The 23,042-nt window shown below is 38.6% G+C and overlaps 1 protein-coding gene across 1 annotated transcript in view; it reads left to right on the top strand.

The window, feature by feature from the left end:
• The window catches only part of jak2a (Janus kinase 2a), an 80,046-nt gene that overhangs the window by 35,668 nt on the left and 21,336 nt on the right, over nt 1-23,042 (top strand). Inside the window, 5 exon segments of the mRNA XM_036589006.1 lie at nt 10,053-10,176; nt 15,114-15,231; nt 19,626-19,771; nt 21,918-22,206; nt 22,398-22,517. Coding sequence (XP_036444899.1) covers nt 10,053-10,176; nt 15,114-15,231; nt 19,626-19,771; nt 21,918-22,206; nt 22,398-22,517 — 797 coding nt within the window.

Raw genomic sequence — 23,042 nt, 5'->3', positions numbered from 1 at the left:
CAGGCCGGATAGGATTGTGTGGCGGGCCTTATCTGACCCGTGGGCCTTGTGGTTTTCACACATGGGGGTGAGATGCCCAGTCTTTTTATAACCTGTTAAGACTTTAAAAGTCATGTAGTGAACCCAAGGCTCAAGCAGCAAAGTTGCCAATCACTGTTTCAAGACAAAATATAATATAGATTTACTTTAGACTGTTTCAGTGATATTATTTTTCGAGTTGCCAAACCCACATCAGCCTTGAAAAGCCATCGTCATGCTGAAACACAGCTTTGAGAAATGCTTCTAGAGAAAACCACACACATGAAGTGACATCATGGTTCATTGCTGCTATTGCTGGTATGTAATAAGCCTGAGCTGGTGTCATTTTCTTGCTCACATCCTTACCAGTAAAACGATGCTTGGGAAAATGAGCAATAATGAGCAATAAATGTCCTCTGAGACAATGCAATGCGCTTCCATCGTACTGTTTGCCTAAGTCACCAGTGTTTTAGTTCTGTAGTTTCTGAAGAAAGCTAACATGACTAATAAGTAATGGAAGATTAAACCCCACCATCATGTCTCAAAGAATGTCTGTACTGGAAACACTGGACATTAAGTCAAAACATAAACAAACCACAGGCCTAATTACTTGAGACTTACTAAACTAAAAACTAAACTAAAATGCCTGAGTGTCCTATTCATTGTCAGCATATGAACCCATTTTCTTAGGATATTTTAGGTACATATTTTGCGGTTGTGTTAAAAAAACAGTATTCGTAATGCTGTTCTATAGTATTCTTTTTCCAAGTCCCTCCCAACATTTGTTAGTTGATATTGTGATATTGGTCTTTTAAACAGAGGTCCTGAGGAAGGCTACAACATGTAAATTAGCTCTCTAGCTAATCAGTGTTGTTTACTGAGTGCTGTAATCATCCTGACCAATCTCAGTTCTAGATGAGTGTTTCTGTGTTTTGATAAATGATGTTCATGTAATCCAACAAAAGTAAATTATTTTGGTCCAAATAATTCAGGTCAGTCTTTAACCATGACATGCTGTTGATTCAGAAACTGCAATATTATCAAGGCCTTTTCAAACAGAACACAACATAAATAAACGACATGAAAATGTTTAAAATCGGAAAATCATTTTTCTACGGCAAAACTATGCACACCAAACGGCACAAATTTTTCGCGATGCCGTTTGAAACACAAGCAATATGTCTTTTTTAATTGATAAACTGTTCTTTGTTCCTCATAAGCGCCAACATTGGGTTCCTTTTTTGGAAAAGTGAGAGGAGCAGGAGTTTCACCACCTCATACAGGAGCTGAAAGTTTGGGCTGTGTTTGAAGTTACTACCCCACAGACGGCGATATAGAGAAAAAACTAATCCTTCTGACCTCGTATAAAAATAAATGTTATTGGCACTGCACCGTCTTGGCAGGCACTATGCCAAGACAACAGTAAATGGTCAGGTGAGTTTACTTCACCTGCAAACGTTCTCAAAAATCAGACAGGGGATGAATAAAATCATAAATTAAACACATGCGCGAATACATTTTTTGATGGCAGAAAAACAGCTCAGTGTGTAAATCCATTTATTCTGAAAAACAAGCTAAACCACATTCAGAAATGAATCCCAAGAGCGCCACAGCTCTCCATAGCCAGGATTCCAAAAGAGCACAATGGGTTACTCTTGCTGTCTGGGTGAAGCATGATTTAGTTACGTTCTGCGCTTGATTTAAAGCCCTGCTGGCCGATCATGGGCATCTTCCAGCTCACATAAACAGAACCTGGCAGTTTCCCATTGGGCTGTCTCTTCTGTCAGGGCTTCAGTACATGTTAAGTAATTTACGGTAATAAGAATACTCCAGATGTGGACGAGAACATTGCTTTAAAAAATAAACTTTCATGTGTTTTTGGACAGGAATGCCAGCCTGTAAATCTCTGTGCTGCACAACAGAAGGTCAGGCTCTTAGAGATTGCTGTATGCCTATATTGGTTCAACTTCTGGTAACACTTTATTTGGAGTGGTCCTTTGTGGATGATTAATAAGCTCTTAACAGATTATCAGTAACACATCAACAACATATCAGTGAAGCAGTAGTGAAGCGTAAATATCAAGTAAATATCTTGAAGATGTACTGTTGATACATACAAGTAGACTTCCTTTACATAAAGCCTAACCTTACCAACCTTACCCAAAACCTAACCCTAACCTTGGCCCTAATCCTAACTCTAACCTTAACCTCAACCCAAATCCTAACCCTCATATGTTTTTGGCATGTTACTGTGAGTCAGTTGAGTGTTTGTTTCATTTAAAAAGGACCACTCAAAATAAAATGTCACCCAATTTTTGAATTTACTTATTTGTAGTTTGGAAAAAATGAACAAAATACTATTATTTTTACTCATTTTTACCCAGTGCTGATCACAGTGAGTTCCTGTTACTGTAGATGTCTCTCCTGTATGAAAATGTAATAAATCGGATATACTGCAGAATTTGTCGGTTTGGATTTTGGACTATATCACAAAACAACATAATGTAATATAGAATATAACATTTTTGTACACCTTCCCTGTTTTGTTACACGTAGGGAACCTGTAATTTTGCATGTGATATTTTTAGATGATATTTTGCCAGTGAGTGGTGGACAGACCAGAACAGTTTGTCTAAGCAGGGACTGATCTTACATAATGTCTTTTCCCCTTTATAAATAAATATCTGACCAGCACATTTGACATGCCTGTGTAGCTTTCGCCCCGTTGGAGCTGGACTTTCACCTGGAAATGTGACCTAATGAACAGACATCTGATGTTGAGCTCAGCATCAGGAGATCTGCAAAACCACAGAAAGAAACCCACAGTGCACCTGCAAAATACATTTCATTACAGTGATTATATATAATGTCAGTTTGTTTCTTATTTTTGACATAAAATGTTATCCAGAGCAAGTTCATCCCGCATAGACTTCAGCAGACGTGAGACTGTGCCTTCATAAAGACTGCTTGAAAAGCCCAGTTGTTAGCATTGAAATCAATGTCTATTAAATTAAACCAGATAATTAGCTGCCCTGCTCCACACTCCAAAATCTTGTGGGGAGCTTCCCAGAGGTGTGGAGGCTATTATAGCCGCAAAAGGAGGGGCCAACTCCATGTTAATGACCATGATTTTAAAATGGGATGTCCAGCAAACTCATAGTTGTGATGGTCAGGTGTCCACATAGTTTTGTGCTATATAGTGTACCTATAAAATACAGTGTACATTGCAGAAAGCAAATCATCAGCTCAACTATAAACAGTGACTACCCTGTTTTCTCTCATACAATTGCATATAGAAAAATAAACTGACATTTGCCTGAAAACACCATCAAACCTGTCCTACATATCTGTCTTACTGTATATCCTTCATCATAACATCCCTTCGTACTTTGATCCACTTTTAAAAGGTTTTAAAATTGGGTGAATGTCAAGTTTTCAGAAAACTATCCCAAGTGAAGTTTTTGAACTTCTGCAGAGTTTAACCAGTTTAACGCTTTAAATTCCAGTGGAGTTTTTGTCTGGTGATCTGTGGTTTAAAAATGTCAGCGTTAGCCAGTCAGAAAGTACACAGAAAACAGTGGAAAACACACAGAGCACTGTGGAAAAACTGACTTCACACCAGTGGCTTACGAATCATTTGCAGGAGAAAATCTCTGACTCACACACGCACACATTGTTCCAATAAAAGAAGCTCGTAAAATCAGTAAACTAGTTTGTGTGCTGTTGTGCGAGGCCATTTCTCATAGGCCACGTTCACGTTACCAAGTTGAAGTGGCACAAATCTGTTTTTTGTCTTAATGTGACACAAATGTGATGTTTTCAGAGCTGCGTGGTCACACCAATATAGGGACTTGTATATAAAACATACTTGCCTCATACTAAATTCGTACTGAATGAAACTTCTCAGCTTTGATGTACAAATTATTTTTAAACATCCATGTGTGCACGCACATTTGAACAAGCTTTCCAACTCGGCCCATCTTTTACCTTATTTGCACATGAATATTTCCAGCAATAAACATTCAAAAGGCAAGAAGAGAAAAAATGAGTATAATGCTGTAGGTTCTCTTTTACGGAGTCTGAGCTCACTGGCATAATTAATAACTTGCGGTGTGGTGCTAATTTTTGGTAGTATGTAGAGATCCCGCAAATTAATAAATAGCCTAAATATAATGGTAATCACTCAGTAATTAGTGTGTATAAATAATATCTAACAACAACTGGGTGTAAATAATTGTGAAGTAGCTAATCACAGTGTAGCACGTGAATTTCTTTCTTGTAAGATACAAAAATGGTGGAGCCTTCAGACAGTCAGACAGCCACAGCTGTGAAAAGTACTATTAGGAAAGCCGAGTGCACAACAAGAAAGCCAAATAAAGGCAAGTCTGACATGTCGCAGTCACTTTCAGTTGTGACTAACATAGGTTGAAACCAGCTATACAGGACTGTGGGCAGAAGCAGGACAAAGCGGTGCAGGTTTTCTGTGGAAACTGGGAGGAGCGGGATGAAATCTTGTGGAAAAATTGGTCCCACACAGACCCCTTCCTTCAAGCATAGCCATCAACTCATGAGGTGCTGTCATTTTAATGGCTCCCTACTGTAAACCCTGCATGAATTAGGGCATGCTTCATGTAAATGATATGTAAATTAGGTGCTGGTAGGCTGGTGCTTGATTGTACACACTGAAACTGATTCATCGTTTACACTCAAATCTCTGCTTGTTTCTACGTTGTTGGAAAGTTTCCTGAATCACTAGCAGAGCAGTTCATCTGCCACTGAAGATCTGCAATCTGCATTTTTTTTTAATGCGTCTTTGATGAATAAGCGCCTTTGTCTTTGAGCCTCCTGACTAAGTTCCAGATGAGTATTTCTGAGATGCTTTGATGAGTTGAGGTGCTTACATGTAGTCCACCAAAATAAATAAATGAATACAGGAAGACCTTAAACCATCAGTGCATGTCTGCAACAATAACGGATGATGCAGGTATTGAAAGTTTTATTTGAAACCTTTATTTAGCTGTTTCAAATCTGTGTAGTGTATAATCAGAGCTCTGTATGATATTTTTAAAACTTAAAATGTTGCAAAAAGTGAATCTTGAACTAAAAATCAAAAATTACATTGAACCTGAAAATATAAGTATTGTCACACCCCATGTAACCATGTCACATTTATTAATTTACTGTGTTTTTGAGGTCCCATATCATGGAAAACTGAGTTTTCCTCACTTATTTTTTTAAATAAAACTGTGTCCTGTGGTATGTAAACACTGTTAAAAGTTCCAAAACATACAGTTCTCTCCCCACTTTGTACAGTCCATATGAAAATCAGGCTGCAGAAATAGCCTATTTTAATTTGACTGTTGTAACGCACACCATCACATTTATATAAATCTACCTACTGCTTTTTGAGAAAAGCATAATACAAGCCAGTCAGTAAACACAGAGCTCACTCACATACATCAGTCTTAAAGGCGCAGAAACAAAAACATCCTGTTTAATTCTAGGGTTTAGGGAGGGTTGTCATGTAAAATTGCAAAATTGTCATGTAAAACTGGGTTATGACTGTTTTTGGTTCATAAACACACACAAATGTTGTAAGTGAACCTCAGAGAAACACACAATACAAGAATAATGTCAGATATGGGCCCTTTAATGTATACAAAGCTGTATGAACCCTTGGTGACTTTCGTACCAGCCTTCAGTGCTGCTGTCTAGACGCTGCACACTAAGGCAAAGTCGCGGCATCAGTGGACAGTTCTGTGGTTGTTTCAGTTTCAGTCATGTGTCTTTGTCGGTCACACACACACAAACTCTCCTCACACTGACAGAGTTTCTAAATGAAGTTCAGAGGTTTCTTTACAGGATCAGCAGCTGCAGCTGTCTGTTACTGTAAGAGGAAACATTTCATCCTTCTTACACTATGTAATTAGAGCTCTAAAAATCAGACATTTTTAACATGTAACATTAAATATCACATAACAAATCCGATCCTGGCCTCAGAATAAAAAAATTGCATCAAACCTGAAAATATGGATCTTGCACCCCTGTTAACCACATCACATTGGTTTATTAATTAATTAATATCACTGCTTTCGGGAACAAAACCTTCTATCTCCATTTTTAACGTTTTTCAGTTTTTGACATAATTTGAAAATACCTGTTGCCCTTTACATAGTGTGTAAATTTAATGATGAACCAACCAAAACAAATGGCCCAAAATTACTTGGAAAAAAATCTGGTTCCATTGACTTACATTAAAAGAAAGGTATATTTTTTCCTTCTCCTGTAAAGTTGTCATTTTGGAGATACAAGGTTTTGTTCTGACAATAGTTATACATTGCAAGCCATGTTGCAACTGTAAAATGTAGTAATGAAATAAATGTGTGTTTATTTTAAAAATAAATGTGTGTTTGGGTGTGTGGGGGTTTGTCTCCTGGTCAAATTTCGTTTTGTTGAATTTCTAAGTATAAATAAGTTAACATGTCTTCTATAGAGAACACACTTCAGTACATTTTAATGCACAGTTACTATTTCCTTGCTAAATTTAAAATATGGGCTGTGCAGAAATTACATTCATATCTTATGTTTTTATTAATTTCTCTATCTGCTTCATTTGCCTTTCTTTCCTCCTTCCTTTCTTGCTTTCTTTCTTTCTTTCTTTCATTCTTTCTTATTAATTCCTGTTTTTTAATTTCTTCTGTGTTTTATCTTTCATGCTTTCTTTCTTCATCCTTCTTGTTTTTTACACACATACACAAACAGGAAGGTTTTGTTGTTTTGTTTTAAATATTCTGATCTAATCTAATTATGGCATAGGTGTGAATTAAATAATTAATGACTCAATTAGGAATATTTTTAATTGTCTTGGTCAGAATTACAGGAGACTGAGTTGTTTACTCTAGTGAAGTGCTGAAGGACGCTGTATATTTTTTTTTTCCTCTTCTATTTTCCTAAAATGGATTTGTTTCACTCTCTTTTGTTTTGTCCACTTCGTTATCTGTCTACACCCTCTGTCTTCTTCTCTGCCCTGATAAAGACTGACTCCCCCTCACACTCCCATCTCAATTCTTTTTCAAATTTCTAATTCATACTTCTTGTATGTCTTGTGTCTGTGTACTTGTGTGTGTACTTATCCTCAGCACTTTATGAGGACTGAATGTCCTCATGGAGACAGAATATCATGACAAGTGTGGATTTTTCTACTCCTCACTAATGCAGCCTTTTTTGGAAGAACTAAAAGAGCAGATTTTGATTTTGACTTTTGATTACTAAGATTAGGATTAGGTTTGGGCAGGTAGCATTACTTTACTACAGTACTGCAGAAATCATTGAAAGTCCTCACAAATACTGCAACACCAGCATGTGTGTGAGTATGTTGCGAGTAAGAAGTAACACTGTGTTCTCTCCTTTCCTTTTTCTTCCTGTCTTATCAATGTTGGCATTAGTCACCGTGAAGCATGATGCTAATGTGGGCTCGCGCTATTTCCTGTCCCCACTGTCTCTGCTTCCTGTTTACATGAGCGCTCAGCCTCCTCTCATGTTTACATCTGAATTTAAATCTCCTCGGAATTGTCCGTTCCACTGTTAAAGCATACTGACTGTTTGTGAATAGTTTGGGCACCACTTGCACCACTTAACGTCTTAACGACTAATGCTGGGTGTGCACTACATGACTCAACAGATCTCATAAACGGAGAATCTCACACCAGTCAGATCAGTCTTTTGCAGAGGTTCCTTTCTTTTTGTTGAAAAAAAAAAAACATTTTGCATACAATTGTAGTGAGTGGCTGCACTCAAAACACCAAAATGTTACCTGTTATCACACAACACAGACAACTTGTTTGTGCGTTTATGCCCATGCAAGATGTGTAATGAAAGCACAAACTGTTGACAATTATGTGGTTGGCTGCTCTGCATCGAGAGCTGCCAAGCTCTATTTCTATGTATGTGTATATATATATATATATATACACCCACATACACACACTTTAGGTTTGGGTGCTGTGTATTTTTTCATACCTTCCTGACATTTCACCAAGGTAAATTATATATTCATTATATAATGATATTTGTGTAACCCACAGGACCACCACAGACCAGGTAATATTTGGGTGATAGATCATTCTCAGCACTGCAGTAACATTTTATCAGCTTCACTTAGCATATAGGTGCACTTTGTAGTTCTACAGTTACAGACTGTAGTCCATCTGTTTCTCTTTATACCTTATTAGCCCCATTTCACCCCTACAGGACCCTTACAGAGCAGGTACTGTTTGGGTGGTGGATCATTCTCAGCACTGCAGTAACACTGTGGTGTGTTAGTGTGTGTTGTGCTGGTACGAGTGGATCAGACACAGCAGTGCTGCTGGAGTTTTTAAACACTGTGTCCACTCACTGTCCACTCTATTAGACACTCCTACCTTGTCAGCCCACCTTGTAGATGTAAAGTCAGAGACGATAGCTCATCTGCTGCTGCACAGTTTGTGTTGGTCATCCTCTCGTCCTTCATCAGTGGTCACAGGACGCTGCCCACAGGACGCTGTTGGCTGGATATTTTTGTTTGGTGGACTATTCTCAGTCCCAGCAGTGACACTGAGGTGTTTAAAAACTCCAGCAGCACTGCTGTGTCTGATCCACTCTCACCAGCATAACACACACTATCACACCACCACCACGTCAGTGTTACTGTAGTGCTGAGAATGATCCACCACCCAAATAGTACCTGCTCTGTGAGGGTCCATGAGGTCTTGACCACTGAAGAACAGGGTAAAAGGGGGCTAACAAAGTATGCAGAGAAACAGATGGACTACAGTCTGTAACTGTAGAACTACAAAGTGCACCTATATAGTAGGTGGAATGTGTAGTGGGATATATGTTATATGTGTAATGTATATGTAATATAACAGTAAACTGCTCACATAAATGACTTCATTGTTCAGTATGTTTTGTTTGTTATTTGTTATAATTTGTTTATTATTTTTTTATTCCTTTTAATATTAAGCTCAGCACGTTACAGTTCAATATAGGTGGTCCAGTACTTACAGTAACATATAATAAACTGAACTGTACAAAAGGTTCAACAAAGTTGCTTTGTGTTAGAACATTTACAGGTATTTCTTTGTGGGACTCTTTGCTGCAGATAAATGGTTGTTTGCTTCTCGCTGTGGCTGAACACCTTCTGTTCACACACTGAATTTCCTCTCACCTTCTTAACCTCTTCCTCTTTAAAACCGTAGAGATAGCACAATAATTAATGTGATAACCACATTTAATCCGAGGTGTCCTCATCTAAATCGGGTACGTATATGATGCATTTAGGGGTAAATGTGTAATGCATAAAGCTGCACTAGCTCTGTCTTTGAAGACTCAGTATATCAATCAGTCATTAAAAGTATTTTCTTTTTCATTAGCAGACAGTTTTACGTTAAGCGCATTAACCACAAGCACTACACAAAAACACCCACAGAAAATACAGGATGTTTTGGCAGAACAGAGCAGGATTCATGATGAGCAGTATGTGCGTGTAGGAGTACGTCATAGCACTTAACCGTACTTTTTGGGTAGTGTCAGTGCTTGAAGCTGTATGCTTCGACAAAAGGACAGATCTGGACCAATTATAGAGAGCTTGCAAATATCAACAACCACCATTATACAGTAACTGCAGTGCAGACCCCTCAGGGCCTTCTAGATCTTCAGAGGAGACCTAAAGATTTCTGGAAACGAACCTGTTTAACTTTTTTCATAGAATCATCTGTAATTCTATAGAATAAGTTTAATAGGTTTCGTTTCCAGAAGATCTAGAAAGCCCTGACGGGTCCACACTGCAGAAAGTTTCTATATGTAGAAACCTTCTGACTTATATTTCTTTGTAGTGGTGGTGATGGGAACCAGGGACTGAACCAGACTGAAGGCCTGGCTTTAATAGTCACGGTTCGCCCCTGCTGTCTGTCATTAGCATCATTCTGAGCTCCTGTCAGTGATTTTTTTTCTCAGGTGTGTAAGTTTTGCTGTATGTGTTTTTGTCTCTTCTGCAGGTGTCAGTCCACTGTACTGCAGCCTGTTTGCCTTGATGAGGGAGAGTGACCGTATGTGGTATCCACCCAATCACATCTTCAAAGCAGATGAGTCCACCAATGAGAAGCTCCTGTTCAGAATAAGGTAGCTAATAATGTTTTGATTTTTTCAAGTTCATTAAAAAATATATTTTGCAATTAAGTCGGTGAAGGCAGCAGCCTGCACAGCACACGTCTATTATTAGCTAGTTTAACCGAAAACAATATAGAAAATTATTATTATATTTGATGCAATACAGTGAGTGTGTTTACATGCACCCGGTAATTCAATCATAATCTGATTTCTGCAGTTATCTGATTATTCAAGTGGTCATGTAAACATACTCAGATCTAGAAATCCGATTAAGAAATCCGATAAAGAGAGCTGAATTTTAGCTCAGTAATCAGATTTCTCAGTGCGTGTAAACTCTTACTCTGATTTCTTTCGGATTTCTCAGTCTGCACATGTGCGGAAACAGACTGCTGTACCAGAAATAATCGAGCAGTGTTGCCATGAGACGCAGCAAAACATGATGAAATGAGGGATTCAAATATTCTTTATTTTCTAGATGATGTTTGTTCATATTTCCAGGTAAAGTGTCAAAAGCAACGACATGAAGTTTGCGTTTTATATTACGTTTACGTCACCTCTTCTGTGAGTTTATTGGCTGGTTGCAGAGCAGAAATCTGATTACTGCCTGGCTCATGTAGACCTGCAGTTTCCCCATTATCTGATTACTCAAGTGCATGTAAACGCGTTGATCGGATTACTGACTAAATCAGTTACTAAGTCCATGTAAACACACTTGGTGATGTTTTGAATTGATACATTTTTCAATTTTTCGAGAGAAAACGTGTCTTATGTTAATATTGGATCGATATTAATCTGTATGTCTATCTGTTTGTCTGCCTGTCTGTCTGTCCGTGTTATTTTTGCTACCCTATTTCCCTAAAGCAAGGTTTGCACTACACGATTATTAACCAGATTTTAACTCTAGTTTGCCCTCTCTGACAAATTTTCACAGTTTGTAGCAATGTTCCAGGCCAGGAGCATGATGAGAAGTGATTGACAGTGTGGATGATCTGGTTGTGTGAGAGGGAAAACGAGTCTTTAGTCCTCCGATCAAACTCTGAAGTGATTGGAGGCCCTCTGATATTTTCAAACACGTGAGATTTACGTTTCGAAGTGTTCACGAGTTCTGCAGTGAGTGATGTTCGGTGACGTATTTGCAGGAGTGATTCAGGCAACAATCAATAAGAGAGCTGGAAAAAGCGGGGAGAGAAAAGTGAAGCGAGACGTGAGTGCACTCATGAGTAGCACACCGCGGACGCAGAGGAGCTGCTTGTTGAGTTCAAGCAAATAATCACTCTCTTTACAGTTTTAATTCGTAGTAAAATATTTCTCTGGCTCTGACTGTGATATCTGCGTCTCAGTCCCCATTTTCATCCCCAGTTTGTGTTTTTGCTACGCTTCTTGTGCGCGCATAAAAGCACAAGCAGGTTCAGTCCAGTTTAACTTTGGTTATCACTTGATAATGAGGGAGATCTGCAATTCTGAGTGCTTTTTGTAGACGAAACTCGGTAAGTGTGTTATATTCTCTTCACCTTATTGTCGTGTGCACATTCTCGCAACAGAATACCTTGATATTCTGTTAAAGACGAATGTTAAGTGTGGGGTGCTCTCCGTTTTCAAAATCTGTTAGGAATTGAAAAGTCTTGTAGTGTACCCCCATCTTATAGCCCACTTCTCATATTTTTCATATTATCTTGTTCAGTGATCTCAAACAGGCTTGTTTTTGTGGTTTCTGACACTGTATGACATGCCGTTATTCATAAACACGGATATAATTATATAATTACGTTACAGAGCAGAAAACTGTAGTAGCAGCCAGCATGAGTGAATTTGTCTGTGCTACTCTTGCTTTAAAAGAGGCCGAAAGGCAGCACATGTTCAGTTGAAGCTTTTTCTGTTGCATATTAAACAAGGGAGCGGAGTGAAAATGATCACTGCAGGTTTCGTTCTTTCTTTTTGGAATGTTCTGACTAGTTCAAAGAGCAGATCTCCTTGTTACTCAACTGTAGACTTGTCAATGTTCTGAATTACTCAGCGCTGAAATTACCAATCTGCCTCAGATGCTGAACCTGATAACATGCTGCAGTGTGTGTGTGTGTGTGTGTGTGTGTGTGTGTGTGTGTGTGTGTGTGTGTGCTGTGTTTGCTGTGTGTTTGAAAACCCTGAGTGTGTGTGGCCATGTGCACATGCCTTTACACCAACATGAGGAGAGGACCACATTCAGAATGTCTAAGATGGATTTTATGGGCAGTTCTTAATGTTTACATTTATAAATAAACGCATTTATGTAAAATCACCATGGGAACTACAGTAAACAGTAAATCTGGGGAGTTGGGTGAAAAGGCATTGATATGTGGATCTGAAGGTTCAACTGTAGTGACTGGGCAATGTTAGAATCAGTTATAGCCTATTTTAATTTTCTGTATCTGTCTATTTAAAGCTAATGATTAATGATTAGCTTGTCTGAAGCTAAATATGCTGTGGAACGTTGAGCTTTCTTTCTCAATTTTTACCCGGTTTTCTCCCCAATTTAGTCTTTGCCAGTTCCACCCGCTAGTTAGGACTCCCCCAATCACACACGACGCTATCAATGCTAGGAGGGTGAAGGCTAACACAGGCTTCCTCCGAGACCTGTGAAACCAGCCACCGCATCTTTTCGAACTGCCGCTCACGCAACGTCTTTGGACAGCTGAACGCGCTCGGAGGAAAGTGCCAACCGCCAGATCTGTTCCGTCAGCTAACAGACACCGGCGTTGGTTGAGCTTTCTTATCTTGAACCTCTACTTTTTGGACATGAAAACCTACCACATTAAAATGTTTGCATATTTCAGTTGTTGTGATTTTAACAAAGGTATTCAAAGCTGTTTTATGTGATGTAGTAAATTGTAGAGAAACTTTCTGACTATTTCTTTACAGTGGTGGTGATGGGAACCAGGGGTCACAATGTCTACAACACAAACATAGACATTTTATTTACTATCCAAAACCACCAGTGAACCTACAAGTGTCCTCTGAGTTTTTGGATGTGAAGCTTTTAATGGTAAAGTTGTGTTAAGTTTTCTTTGGGACTGTTTTGCCTTACAATACGCTACATGTACTTCTCCTCCATGAGTAGACTGAAGACATCTAGATTTTAGCCCAAAAGTGTATCTAGGAACTATCGAAAAACGGTGTCTTGGACATCAGGTAGCATATAGATAACCATTTTGTGTAACATCTTTCTGTAACGGAGCTTTTAGGGGCATTAAACTCTTCGGATGTCTGGTTCCTATCAGCACCAATATGAACAGTTTCTCTAGAACAGAGTTTTTCACGTTAAACCACTCTAAATGACTTTGTTTATGTCTTAATTTAATTGTGTAAAACATTTAGGAAAATCAGTGAAATTCCCCTTAACATCAAGTCACTTAAAGATTTTTCTGATCTGAGTGATGCAAACATGTTTTCAAGGTTTTTAATTTATTTACATCAGCAAACATTCATCAGCAATCATATCAGTTCTCAAACATGTACATCTGCGTTGACCATTTTGTAAAGCCATTTTTTGTGATCTTTGTCTCCATATTGCAGAACAAAAGCAAACCAAAACAACCCCCTTTTTACCTTCCTATCCCACCAGTCCACTCATACCCTCTATCTGTACATTGCGCTGCTCACAATAAGTAAAGCTAGTTTATTTTTTAATTATAAAGGTTTTTAGTCTGTTTCTAAGATACTAGGGAGCCTGAGCTGAAAGTTGGACACACATAGCAGCAGTAATTAATGGAGGCGAGACGGCAAGTGGTCAGTTGATTTGGTGATGTCAGATATTTTTACGAGAGACGTTATCAATGAGGAGACCGGCTGAGTGGAAAAGGTCATACTGCTCAATATTGCATCTGTTTACAGAGAAAGTCCTGCACTTCGATAAAAAGAGCCAGTTGGCTCGCTGGTTAAGCCACAAGCGGGTAAATTTTACCAGTGAATTCAGACATGATTTTGAAACATTAATGGCTTTTACGTTCATGTTTGGGGTTTATGTCTCTCCCTATTCAAAGTGATAGGACGCCTGGTCTTGTTTGACTCTAAAGAACTTCCCTGGGTGTTGGTAAGATGGCCATTTAGTGACTTAGCGAGTCACAAGTGCCAAGTCAATAGTCCTAATCTTTGAGTCCTAAACAAGTCAGTATGCACTCTTCAGTTAATGTAAGGCCATAACACCAAATAATGGTAACAGTACTATAGCTTTTTCATGACAACATGTTAGTAGTGTATGGCTGTATATGAATTTTTTTTTCCTTTTTTTTTCCTTCCAACTACAAAATCCTTGATACACAGATAACCATGACAGACATGGTGTACACGCAAAGAGTAGTGCACCACACATAAAAATATATTTAAGTATATATATATTTTTTTGGGAACATTGAGAACATAGGATTAAAATAAAAACTAGCTCAGCACTAAAATTAGCTCAGCCAACCAAAAACCAGTCGAGTCTCAAGCAGTCGAATTCTCTGTGACTCGCCTCCGACTCAAGTCCAAGTCATATGACTTGCGTTCACGCCTCTGGTGCATACTCACATCTTATCCTATTTGCGTCAGTGCGGTATGCATAGCTTAGTCTGCACAGACCACAGAATACTTTTTGTACAGGCTTTAATTACAGGCATTTTGCAGAGGCCAGTATTGGGATGAAGATAATTAAATAATGATGTTTTTCCCCTCAAATGAGTCTCACTTACTTACTTACTTACTTACTTACTTACTTTATTACTTATTTATTTATTTATTTATTTAAATATTGAATAGGACAGGTTCCTCATTTTCCCTTACATGTATGTGCCATTAGCTATTCATAACAGAACATCTCTCTCTCTTTCTTTCTCTCTCTCTCTCTATCTCTATCTCTCTCTCTCTCTCTCTTTCTCTCTCTCTCTTCTCTATCTCTATCTCTCTCTATCTCTTTCTCTATCTCTGTCTCTCTCTAGGTTTTATTTCCCTGGCTGGTACGGCAGTGGATTGAGTAATGCTCATCGTTATGGCGTCACTAAGAGCTCTGAGGCTCCTGTCCTGGATGACATCACCATGGCCTACCTGTTTGCCCAGGTAAGTGCACACCTGTCTCTCTGCCCTGAGCTTTATATTTGTTCAGAAAAAAACACTAACATTAGACAAATACAAATAAACATTTTTTTTCAGTAATAAGACAACAAGCCACAAGAACTTATTAGTAATTAAGGGTCACTCTTATACTGTAATGAAATACACTTGCACACCTATCTCAGTAATTATATAGTAATAGTAATTACAGTGAACAGTTCTTCTGCAGAGCAACATAGTTAACCATTTCCATCCTTCCTCTGGTTTCATCCAGTATTTGTAAGTCCAGCCAGTACCTGGTTTGGCTTTAATCAGTTAAATCTCTTTTCTGTTCCACCATTAATGACATAAATGACCAAAATATTACTAAAATATAAAAGATGTTTAACTGTGACTTCTAACAGTTAACTGGACTGACATTAATCAGACTTTAGGAGTTTGGCGCTGGCAGAGTGCAGGTTTCTTTGTGTTTGATTAGTTTGCTGTGTGTATGTGTGTCTGTGTGCCCTGTGTGGGTAAAGCATGTGTGTTAGAACAGAGGAAGTGGAAATAGAGGAAAGGAAGAGGGTGAGGTTGCACCCGTTTTGCTCTTCCCTTATTCAGAGACATGTTTACATCAACCAGTTTACAATTGCTTAACATGCAGCATGCTGCGTTTGGCTTGAATCAAGCTCTTTTCACTTCTATTTGTGTTGCTTTCTGTGTGATATACATAGAATTATACCATGACTGATATAAATCTGTTTTCGTACAATTACATAGTGGTCCATGATTGCGCTACATCTTTTTCCATAGCCACACTTAAAATATAATATCACAATACTTTAAGACATTTTCATGATACACGATATGCATCACAATATTTAGTTTTTCTGAGATTTAATAGGTTGGAACAGATAAAATGGAATCTGTAGCGCTGCATATAAAAAGCTTTATTATTATTATAGTAATAATAAACCTGCAACTACATTGATTTTTATTCAGTGCTCTACAAACTGCACTAAATTCAGTTAAACAGGCTGAATATGAAGAAGCAAATACATTTGTTTTGAACATGAATTGAGCAGAAAAATATGACGATGACTAGACAAGTTAACACTAGCTGATGCTCAGCGTTAATATTAGCTGTTTTCCCCAGGAACATTGCTGTGAGGACTTGATTGCATTAAGCCACTGGAGCATTAGTGAGGTCAGGTACTGATGCGGGATGGTCAGTTCTGGATCACTCCAGCTCATCCCAAAGGTATTGGATGGTCCTTGAGCCAGACACCTAACCCTGAACTGCTCCCTGGGCGCTGTGGATAGGGCTGCCCACCGCTCCGGGCAAGTGTGTTCACTGCCCCCTAGTGTGTGTGTTCACTAGTGTGTATGTGGTGTTTCACTGCACGGATGGGTCAAATGCAGAGGTGAAATTTCCCCGTTGTGGGACTAATAAGGGTCACTTTATACGCCTCCAGCAGACGCTTGGCATTGATCATGGTCTCGTGCGGCTGCTTCAGAGCAACCCATTCAGTTGGTCAGTGCCTTTCTTTGGAGAGTATACAAGCTGTGTGTGTGCAGTTTAACACTTCTGTCAGTAACAGGTGCACCTAAAAGTAGCTGAATTCACTAATTAGAAGGGCTGTGTGGATACGTTTGTTCGTAAAGTGTAGCTCCTACACTGTTAGAAATAAAGGTTCTGTGCAGGTTCATGTTTCATTCATCAAGGTACCAACAATGTAAATGTTCCCTCAAAGGTACAACAGTGGTGTTAAGGTCCAATTCTGCACCTCAAAGAGATTTTCCCAGTGGAAAAGTATAAATTTGTACCTTTTCATAACCAAATGTTTTAAAACAGAACAGTAAAATAAAAGCCTGGAGACGAGACGGGGTGTGTGGAGTCAGTACAGCTTAGAAAATATAATTTTAATGAATTATGGTACAATTATGTTCCATGACTAAAGGTACTGAGATGTACCCTTAAGGGGGCCCCAGTGACGAGAGGGGTACAGCCCCAGTGGCAGTTTCAGACATTTATTGAGAGTGTACAGCTATAGTTAGCTGTCCAACACTCAGTTATTGCTGTACATGAAATTAGTAACATAGGATTTAAAAAACAGCCCAGGGCGAAATGTGATGTGTGAATTTCTACCGTTAACTAATTTGCTAATTTAGAGCGTATGTGTGGGTGGGCTCCGAGTTCATAGTACCCCACCCCCCAGCCCCCTACTGAAACCAAAACTACACCCTTTCTTGTAAGCTTTTGCAAGGTGTTTTTCCTTTTTTACTGGTACACAGAGCAAGTGTGCTAGCAAGCTTTGCACGCTTTATATCCACCTACACACTCACATTTAGGTTTAAGCTTACCGAGTGTTATGCTTGAACAGAGAGTTAACTTGCTCGAGTGGCAGTTGTTCCTCTTTTGCTCGTTATTCACGTAGGCTGTTAAGGTGTGTCGTGCGGTGCTGGTGCGTTTGGTGCGAATGTTCTCCAGTGTTAGCCAAGTTATTAAAAGCTAATGCAGGCCTTTCCTCTTTCCAACTTTTGTTCTACAACAGAAAAGGGAAGTAGTGGAACATGAATAAGTTGACACTAAGAAAATACGTGCTTGTGCGTGCATGTGTGTGTTGCTTGTTAATTTCTGCTCTGGGACTTCCATGTTTCTTTGGAAACTTCGGCTTGTTTCCTCTAACAGATCTCCTGGAAATTTCTTCTTCTTTTTTTTTCTATCCAGGATGTTTATAAAGGCATTACATGAAAGAAAGGGCTCAAATACTGTAATGATTGTTATAATAATAATAATAATCAGAAGAAGAAGAAGATAGAGGTGTTTTAGCAGTGAAAAACAAAACCAGAGAGAGATTGACCTCATTTTAACTGTGCTTGTTTCCATACCTGCTTTTCTTTCCCCAATACTGGGCTACACTAGATATGCTAAAGTTTATAGCTTATCCAGCATTTCTTCAGAAATTAAGGGTATTAATAGGGAGTTTGTTCACCTATGCTGCAGCAACAGCCTCTACTCTTCTGAAAAGGCTTTACACTAGATGTTGCTGTGAGGATTTGATTGCATTCAGCCACAAGAGCATTAGTGAGGTCAGGTACTGATGTTGGATGGTCAGTTCTGGATCACTCCAACTCATCCCAAAGGTACTGGATGGAGCTCCATCACTCCAGAGAACACAGTTCCACTGCTCCACAGCCCAATGCTGGAGGGCTTTATACCCCTCTAGCTAACGCCTGGTTTTGGGCGTGTGTTGCTATAAATTTCTGCTCTGGGACCGTGTTTCTTTGGAAACTTATGCTTGATTTCCTCAAACTTTTTTTTTAATCCCTGTTTATAGTGGCATAACACAGAAAAGACTCAAATACTGTAATGATATAGATAATAGTAGTAGTAGAGGTACACAGAGGTATATACAGGTGCATAGTGTGTTTCTCAGTCTGCTGTAGAGTTGGCTGAGTATTTTCTCTCCATGATAGGTGGGAGTGGTGGGAGTGGGGGGTGAAACATGATATGATTGTTTAGTATTATTTTGCCCCGCCCACTGGTGCACGATGACATAATCAAAAATCATAAGATGCTGTAAAATTATTTTGATAGAAGATTGCAGAGAAATAAGAATTTTGTCTTTTAGGTAACATGTTACAATATGACATTAATTATTCGTGCATAATATAATCAGGGACATTAAAAAGATAACTAAAATATAATGTGAAGGTTCAATGCTAGTTTTTTTTTTTTTTCCCTAGACCCCTTGTTTTTCTTAACCAGCATTTTAGAAAATCAGCATTTCCTCCTGAGAGAATCCCAAGAATCTAAATAAATAAATATGTAACTTTATCCTTTTGTATTTTTTAATTACATGTAATTTTCATACTTTCATTTACAAATTATAACACAATTTTCCATTGTGTTAAAAATCAGTAGTTCCAGGTGACCAAAAGACTATTTAATACGATAACTTGCTTTTTAGCTATAGGGTTTGATCAGTTTGAACAATTTCTTCAGATTTGTTTTGAGAGAAGCTCACGAAACATGTAGACCAAAGTAATTTAACCATGATTAGGTGTGTCCAAACTTTTGACCAGCACTGTAGTGCGATTTGGTTTGTTTTTGTTTCCGTATTTTGTTCATGGTTGTGTTTAAAGTTTCTTTACTCTGTCTCTCTTCCTTTCTCTCTCCATCTCTCTCTCTCTCTTAATTTGATTGATTGATTGATTGATTGATTTTAATTGGAGCCTGAAAGACCTGGAGCCTTTTAAAGAAGTATGATGCTATGGGAAGATAATGTGCTCTGTATAAGATGATGAGCTCTGCTTTGCTCCACAGCTCAGTTTATATTCTCTCTCTCTCTCTCTTTCTCTCTCTCTCTCTCTCTCTCTCTCTCTCTCTCTCTCTCTCTCACTCTCTCTCACAGTGGAGGAGCGATTTTGTGGATGGTTCTGTGTCTGTTCCGGTCAGTCATGATGCTCAGGAGGAGTGTCTGGGGATGGCCGTGCTGGACATGATGCGGATCGCTAAAGAGAAGGGCCAGTCTCCTGTCGACATTTACAACGACAACAGGTGAGAGATAGACCTGCCCAGGTGTGCTAAAGCACAAGGTCACACTGCAAATTAGTTTTTTGGCTGAACTATAAAGTAAGTAAATCAGGGAGAATGCTCAGTTAGTGTGCCTTAAAACATCTCTGCATTTCTCTAAATGAGTCTCCAAACATCTCACCTACCATGTGCTCAGCAATCCAGTGCTGCCATCTGCAGCTAAATTATTCGTAGCTGCTCTTTGTTTACTTGTCTTTACGTGCACATTTATTTATTTATTTTGAAACCCCTTTGAAACTGACGTTTTATTTACAGTTGCCACATTCAGAATAATTTAAAACATTTCGTAAAGAAATCTGAGGATGTGTTTAGCTGTCCGCATCACTCTGATCACCGTGACGACATCAAGTTCGTACTTAGAGCACTTAGTAAACAAGATATCTTTGCTTCTTTCCGGACTGCTATACTACTTTGTCTCTACTGCTTTGACTTAGACTTGACTTAGGCCTAGACATCAAACACTGTGGTTGGTTTGCATACGAGTAGCTTTATTATTATTACTGTTATTATGGTCACTTTGCACTAGTATTTGTGCAATTTTGTAATTGCATAATTACGTGACGTTTCTAAATTAATTATTTTTACTGTTCGCGATTTGTCAAGATTTTATTTAAAATAAATTCTGAATCGTACCAAAAACCTCAAATCTAATTGTGGTGTAATTTGACATTTCATGATGCTTTGATGAATCATTGTAAGGTCAGAGATTCACACACTGTAAATCTGAAAGAAGATGTAAAAGGATTTTTATGCAGTTGTGCTGAAGCTCCAGCAGGAACACATGGCCTGCTGTTCTGCAGTGAAACCCCAGTGTGTGTGTGTGTGTGTGTGTGTGTGTGTGTGTGTGTGTGTGTGTGTGTGTGTGTGTGTGTGTGTGTGTGAACACACTCATTTAAAATGCCAGCTTAAAACAAACATGCCTGTGAAAGCCTTAGTGTGACCACTTTCTATCCATCTCTCGATTTACATTGTATGTGTATTGTCAGAATGTCTGATATTATGTGGGAGAGGTCCTGCAGTGTGTTTTAAAAAATAATGTTTGAAAATGAATAGTTTGTTACTGGGCTGCCTTAAAATTGTGAGTTGATTGACCTTCTAATAGAAAGTTAACAGAACAAGAATCCATGCATCATACTCAGTCTGCTTATTATTTGAAGCTCAGTTAACTCAGCATTTTAAAGCAGCCCAGTAACTTGTTTTTTTCTTAATCTTGTCTGTTCAGCAACATGATTTTTTTCAATGTGCTGAACAGACAAGAAAAAGAGAAAGAAAGTGATGGTAGATACTGAGGAAGGTAAAATGCATTGATGCATTGAAAGCAGCCATTCAACTGCATTAATTTTAGTATGTTGTAAAAATTATATGTATTAGAGATACACCAACATGGGAGCAGTGGGCCGATAGTCGATATTTGTCATTTACACATCTGCCAACGCAATACATAAACATTTACAAAATCTAAAAATCGGGCTGCAATAATAATAATAATAATAATAATAATAATAATACATTTTTATGCATTTCTAAAACTTGGTTATTTTATAACAAAAGAATACAAATCAACAGTAGATAAAACACACACATACGCACACAAAGAGTTATAGAATGTATAGTAAGCTTGAAAGAAAATTTTCCTGTTTGAAATATCACTCAAATCTAAACATCGGTCCAACTTTGATCATTTTGTTTTAGCAATTATGCTCTGATACCATATCATTGAGCATCAGTAATACGGATGTACTAATATTTTGGCCAGTTCTTAAAATAGTTTGGTGTATTTTTTTTTATTGTCCATAATTTAGTACGGTGTAAACTATTTGCAATTTGTCAAGATTTTATTTAAAATAAATTCTGAATCGTACCAAAAACCTCAAATCTAATTGTGGTGTAATTTGACATTTCATGATGCTTTGATGAATCATTGTGAGGTCAGAGATTCACACACTGTAAATCTGAAAGAAGATGTAAAAGGATTTTTATGCAGTTGTGCTGAAGCTCCAGACAGCTCCAAACATGCCCATGAATGCCTTAGTGTGACCACTTTCTATCCATCTCTCTCTCTCTCTCTCTCTCTCTCTCTCTCTCTCTCGCTCTCTCGCTCTCTCTGCAGCTATAAGAGTTTTCTCCCTAAAGGATTGCGAGCTCATATCCAGGATTATCACTTCGTCACCCGGAAGCGGATCCGTTACCGTTTCAGGAAGTTTATTCAGCAGTTCAGTCACTGTAAGGCGACTCTGAGGGATCTGAAGCTGAAGTATCTGGCTAGTCTGGAGAATTTACAGCCTGCGTTTTACACCGAGTGCTTCCATGTCTCTGAGCCGTCCATCGGTAAGGTCAGGATCATCGTCACCGGAAACCGCGGCATCCAGTGGACCAAAGAGAAAGACACAGACCTACAGGTACAGTCAAATTCATCCATGAAGTAAAACCAACACAGTTTGGCTAAACACTTCACAGTAATTCAAATAAAATCTAATCGAGTAATAAAATCCAAAGTAGTGGTTTCTGGATGGGGAGTGGGTGATCCCTTCTTTCTCTCTCTTATTCTTATTGTACACATACACCTCTAACCCTCTCTTTCTGTCTGTAGGATCTGCAAGTATACTGTGATTTCCCTGATGTTATTGACATCAGCATTAAGCAGGCCAGCAAAGATGGGTCAATCGAGAGTCGCATCGTGACCATAAACAGACAAGACAGCCAGACACTGGTATGATACATGCACACTCACTTTTGTATCAGTGTTATGCATATGTAAGTACCTATATATAATAATAATATGTTTATACAAATTATATATGTTGGTACCTATAGTTAATAAAATGTCTGTATGCATTAAATATACACGATATGTCTAAAAGTTTGTGGACACCCCTTCTTATTAGTGAATTCATCTGTATTAAGGTGCACACACAGCTCGTACAGTTTCCATAGAAAAGCACTGTCAATAGAAAGGGATGCTCTGGAGCCTTGTCCAAGTCACCATGTCCAATGCCAAGCATAAGCTAAAGGGGTAGGATGCCCCCAAGCATTGAGCTGTTGATCAGTGGAACTGCATTCTCTAGAGTGATGGAGCACCAACCAATACCTTTGGGATGAGTTGGAGTGATCCAGAACTGATCATCGAAACATCAGTACCTGACCGCACTAGTGCTCCCGCTGTTGAATGCAATCAGATACTCACAGCAATGTTTTAACATTTAGTGTAAAGCCTTCCCCGAAGAGCAGAGACAGT

This window comes from Colossoma macropomum, unplaced genomic scaffold (assembly GCF_904425465.1).
Source record: "Colossoma macropomum unplaced genomic scaffold, Colossoma_macropomum, whole genome shotgun sequence".
In the NCBI taxonomy this organism is placed as follows: Eukaryota; Metazoa; Chordata; class Actinopteri; order Characiformes; family Serrasalmidae; genus Colossoma; species Colossoma macropomum.
Note: the sequence above shows the minus strand (reverse complement) of the source record. Positions and strands in the feature narration are given on the sequence as shown.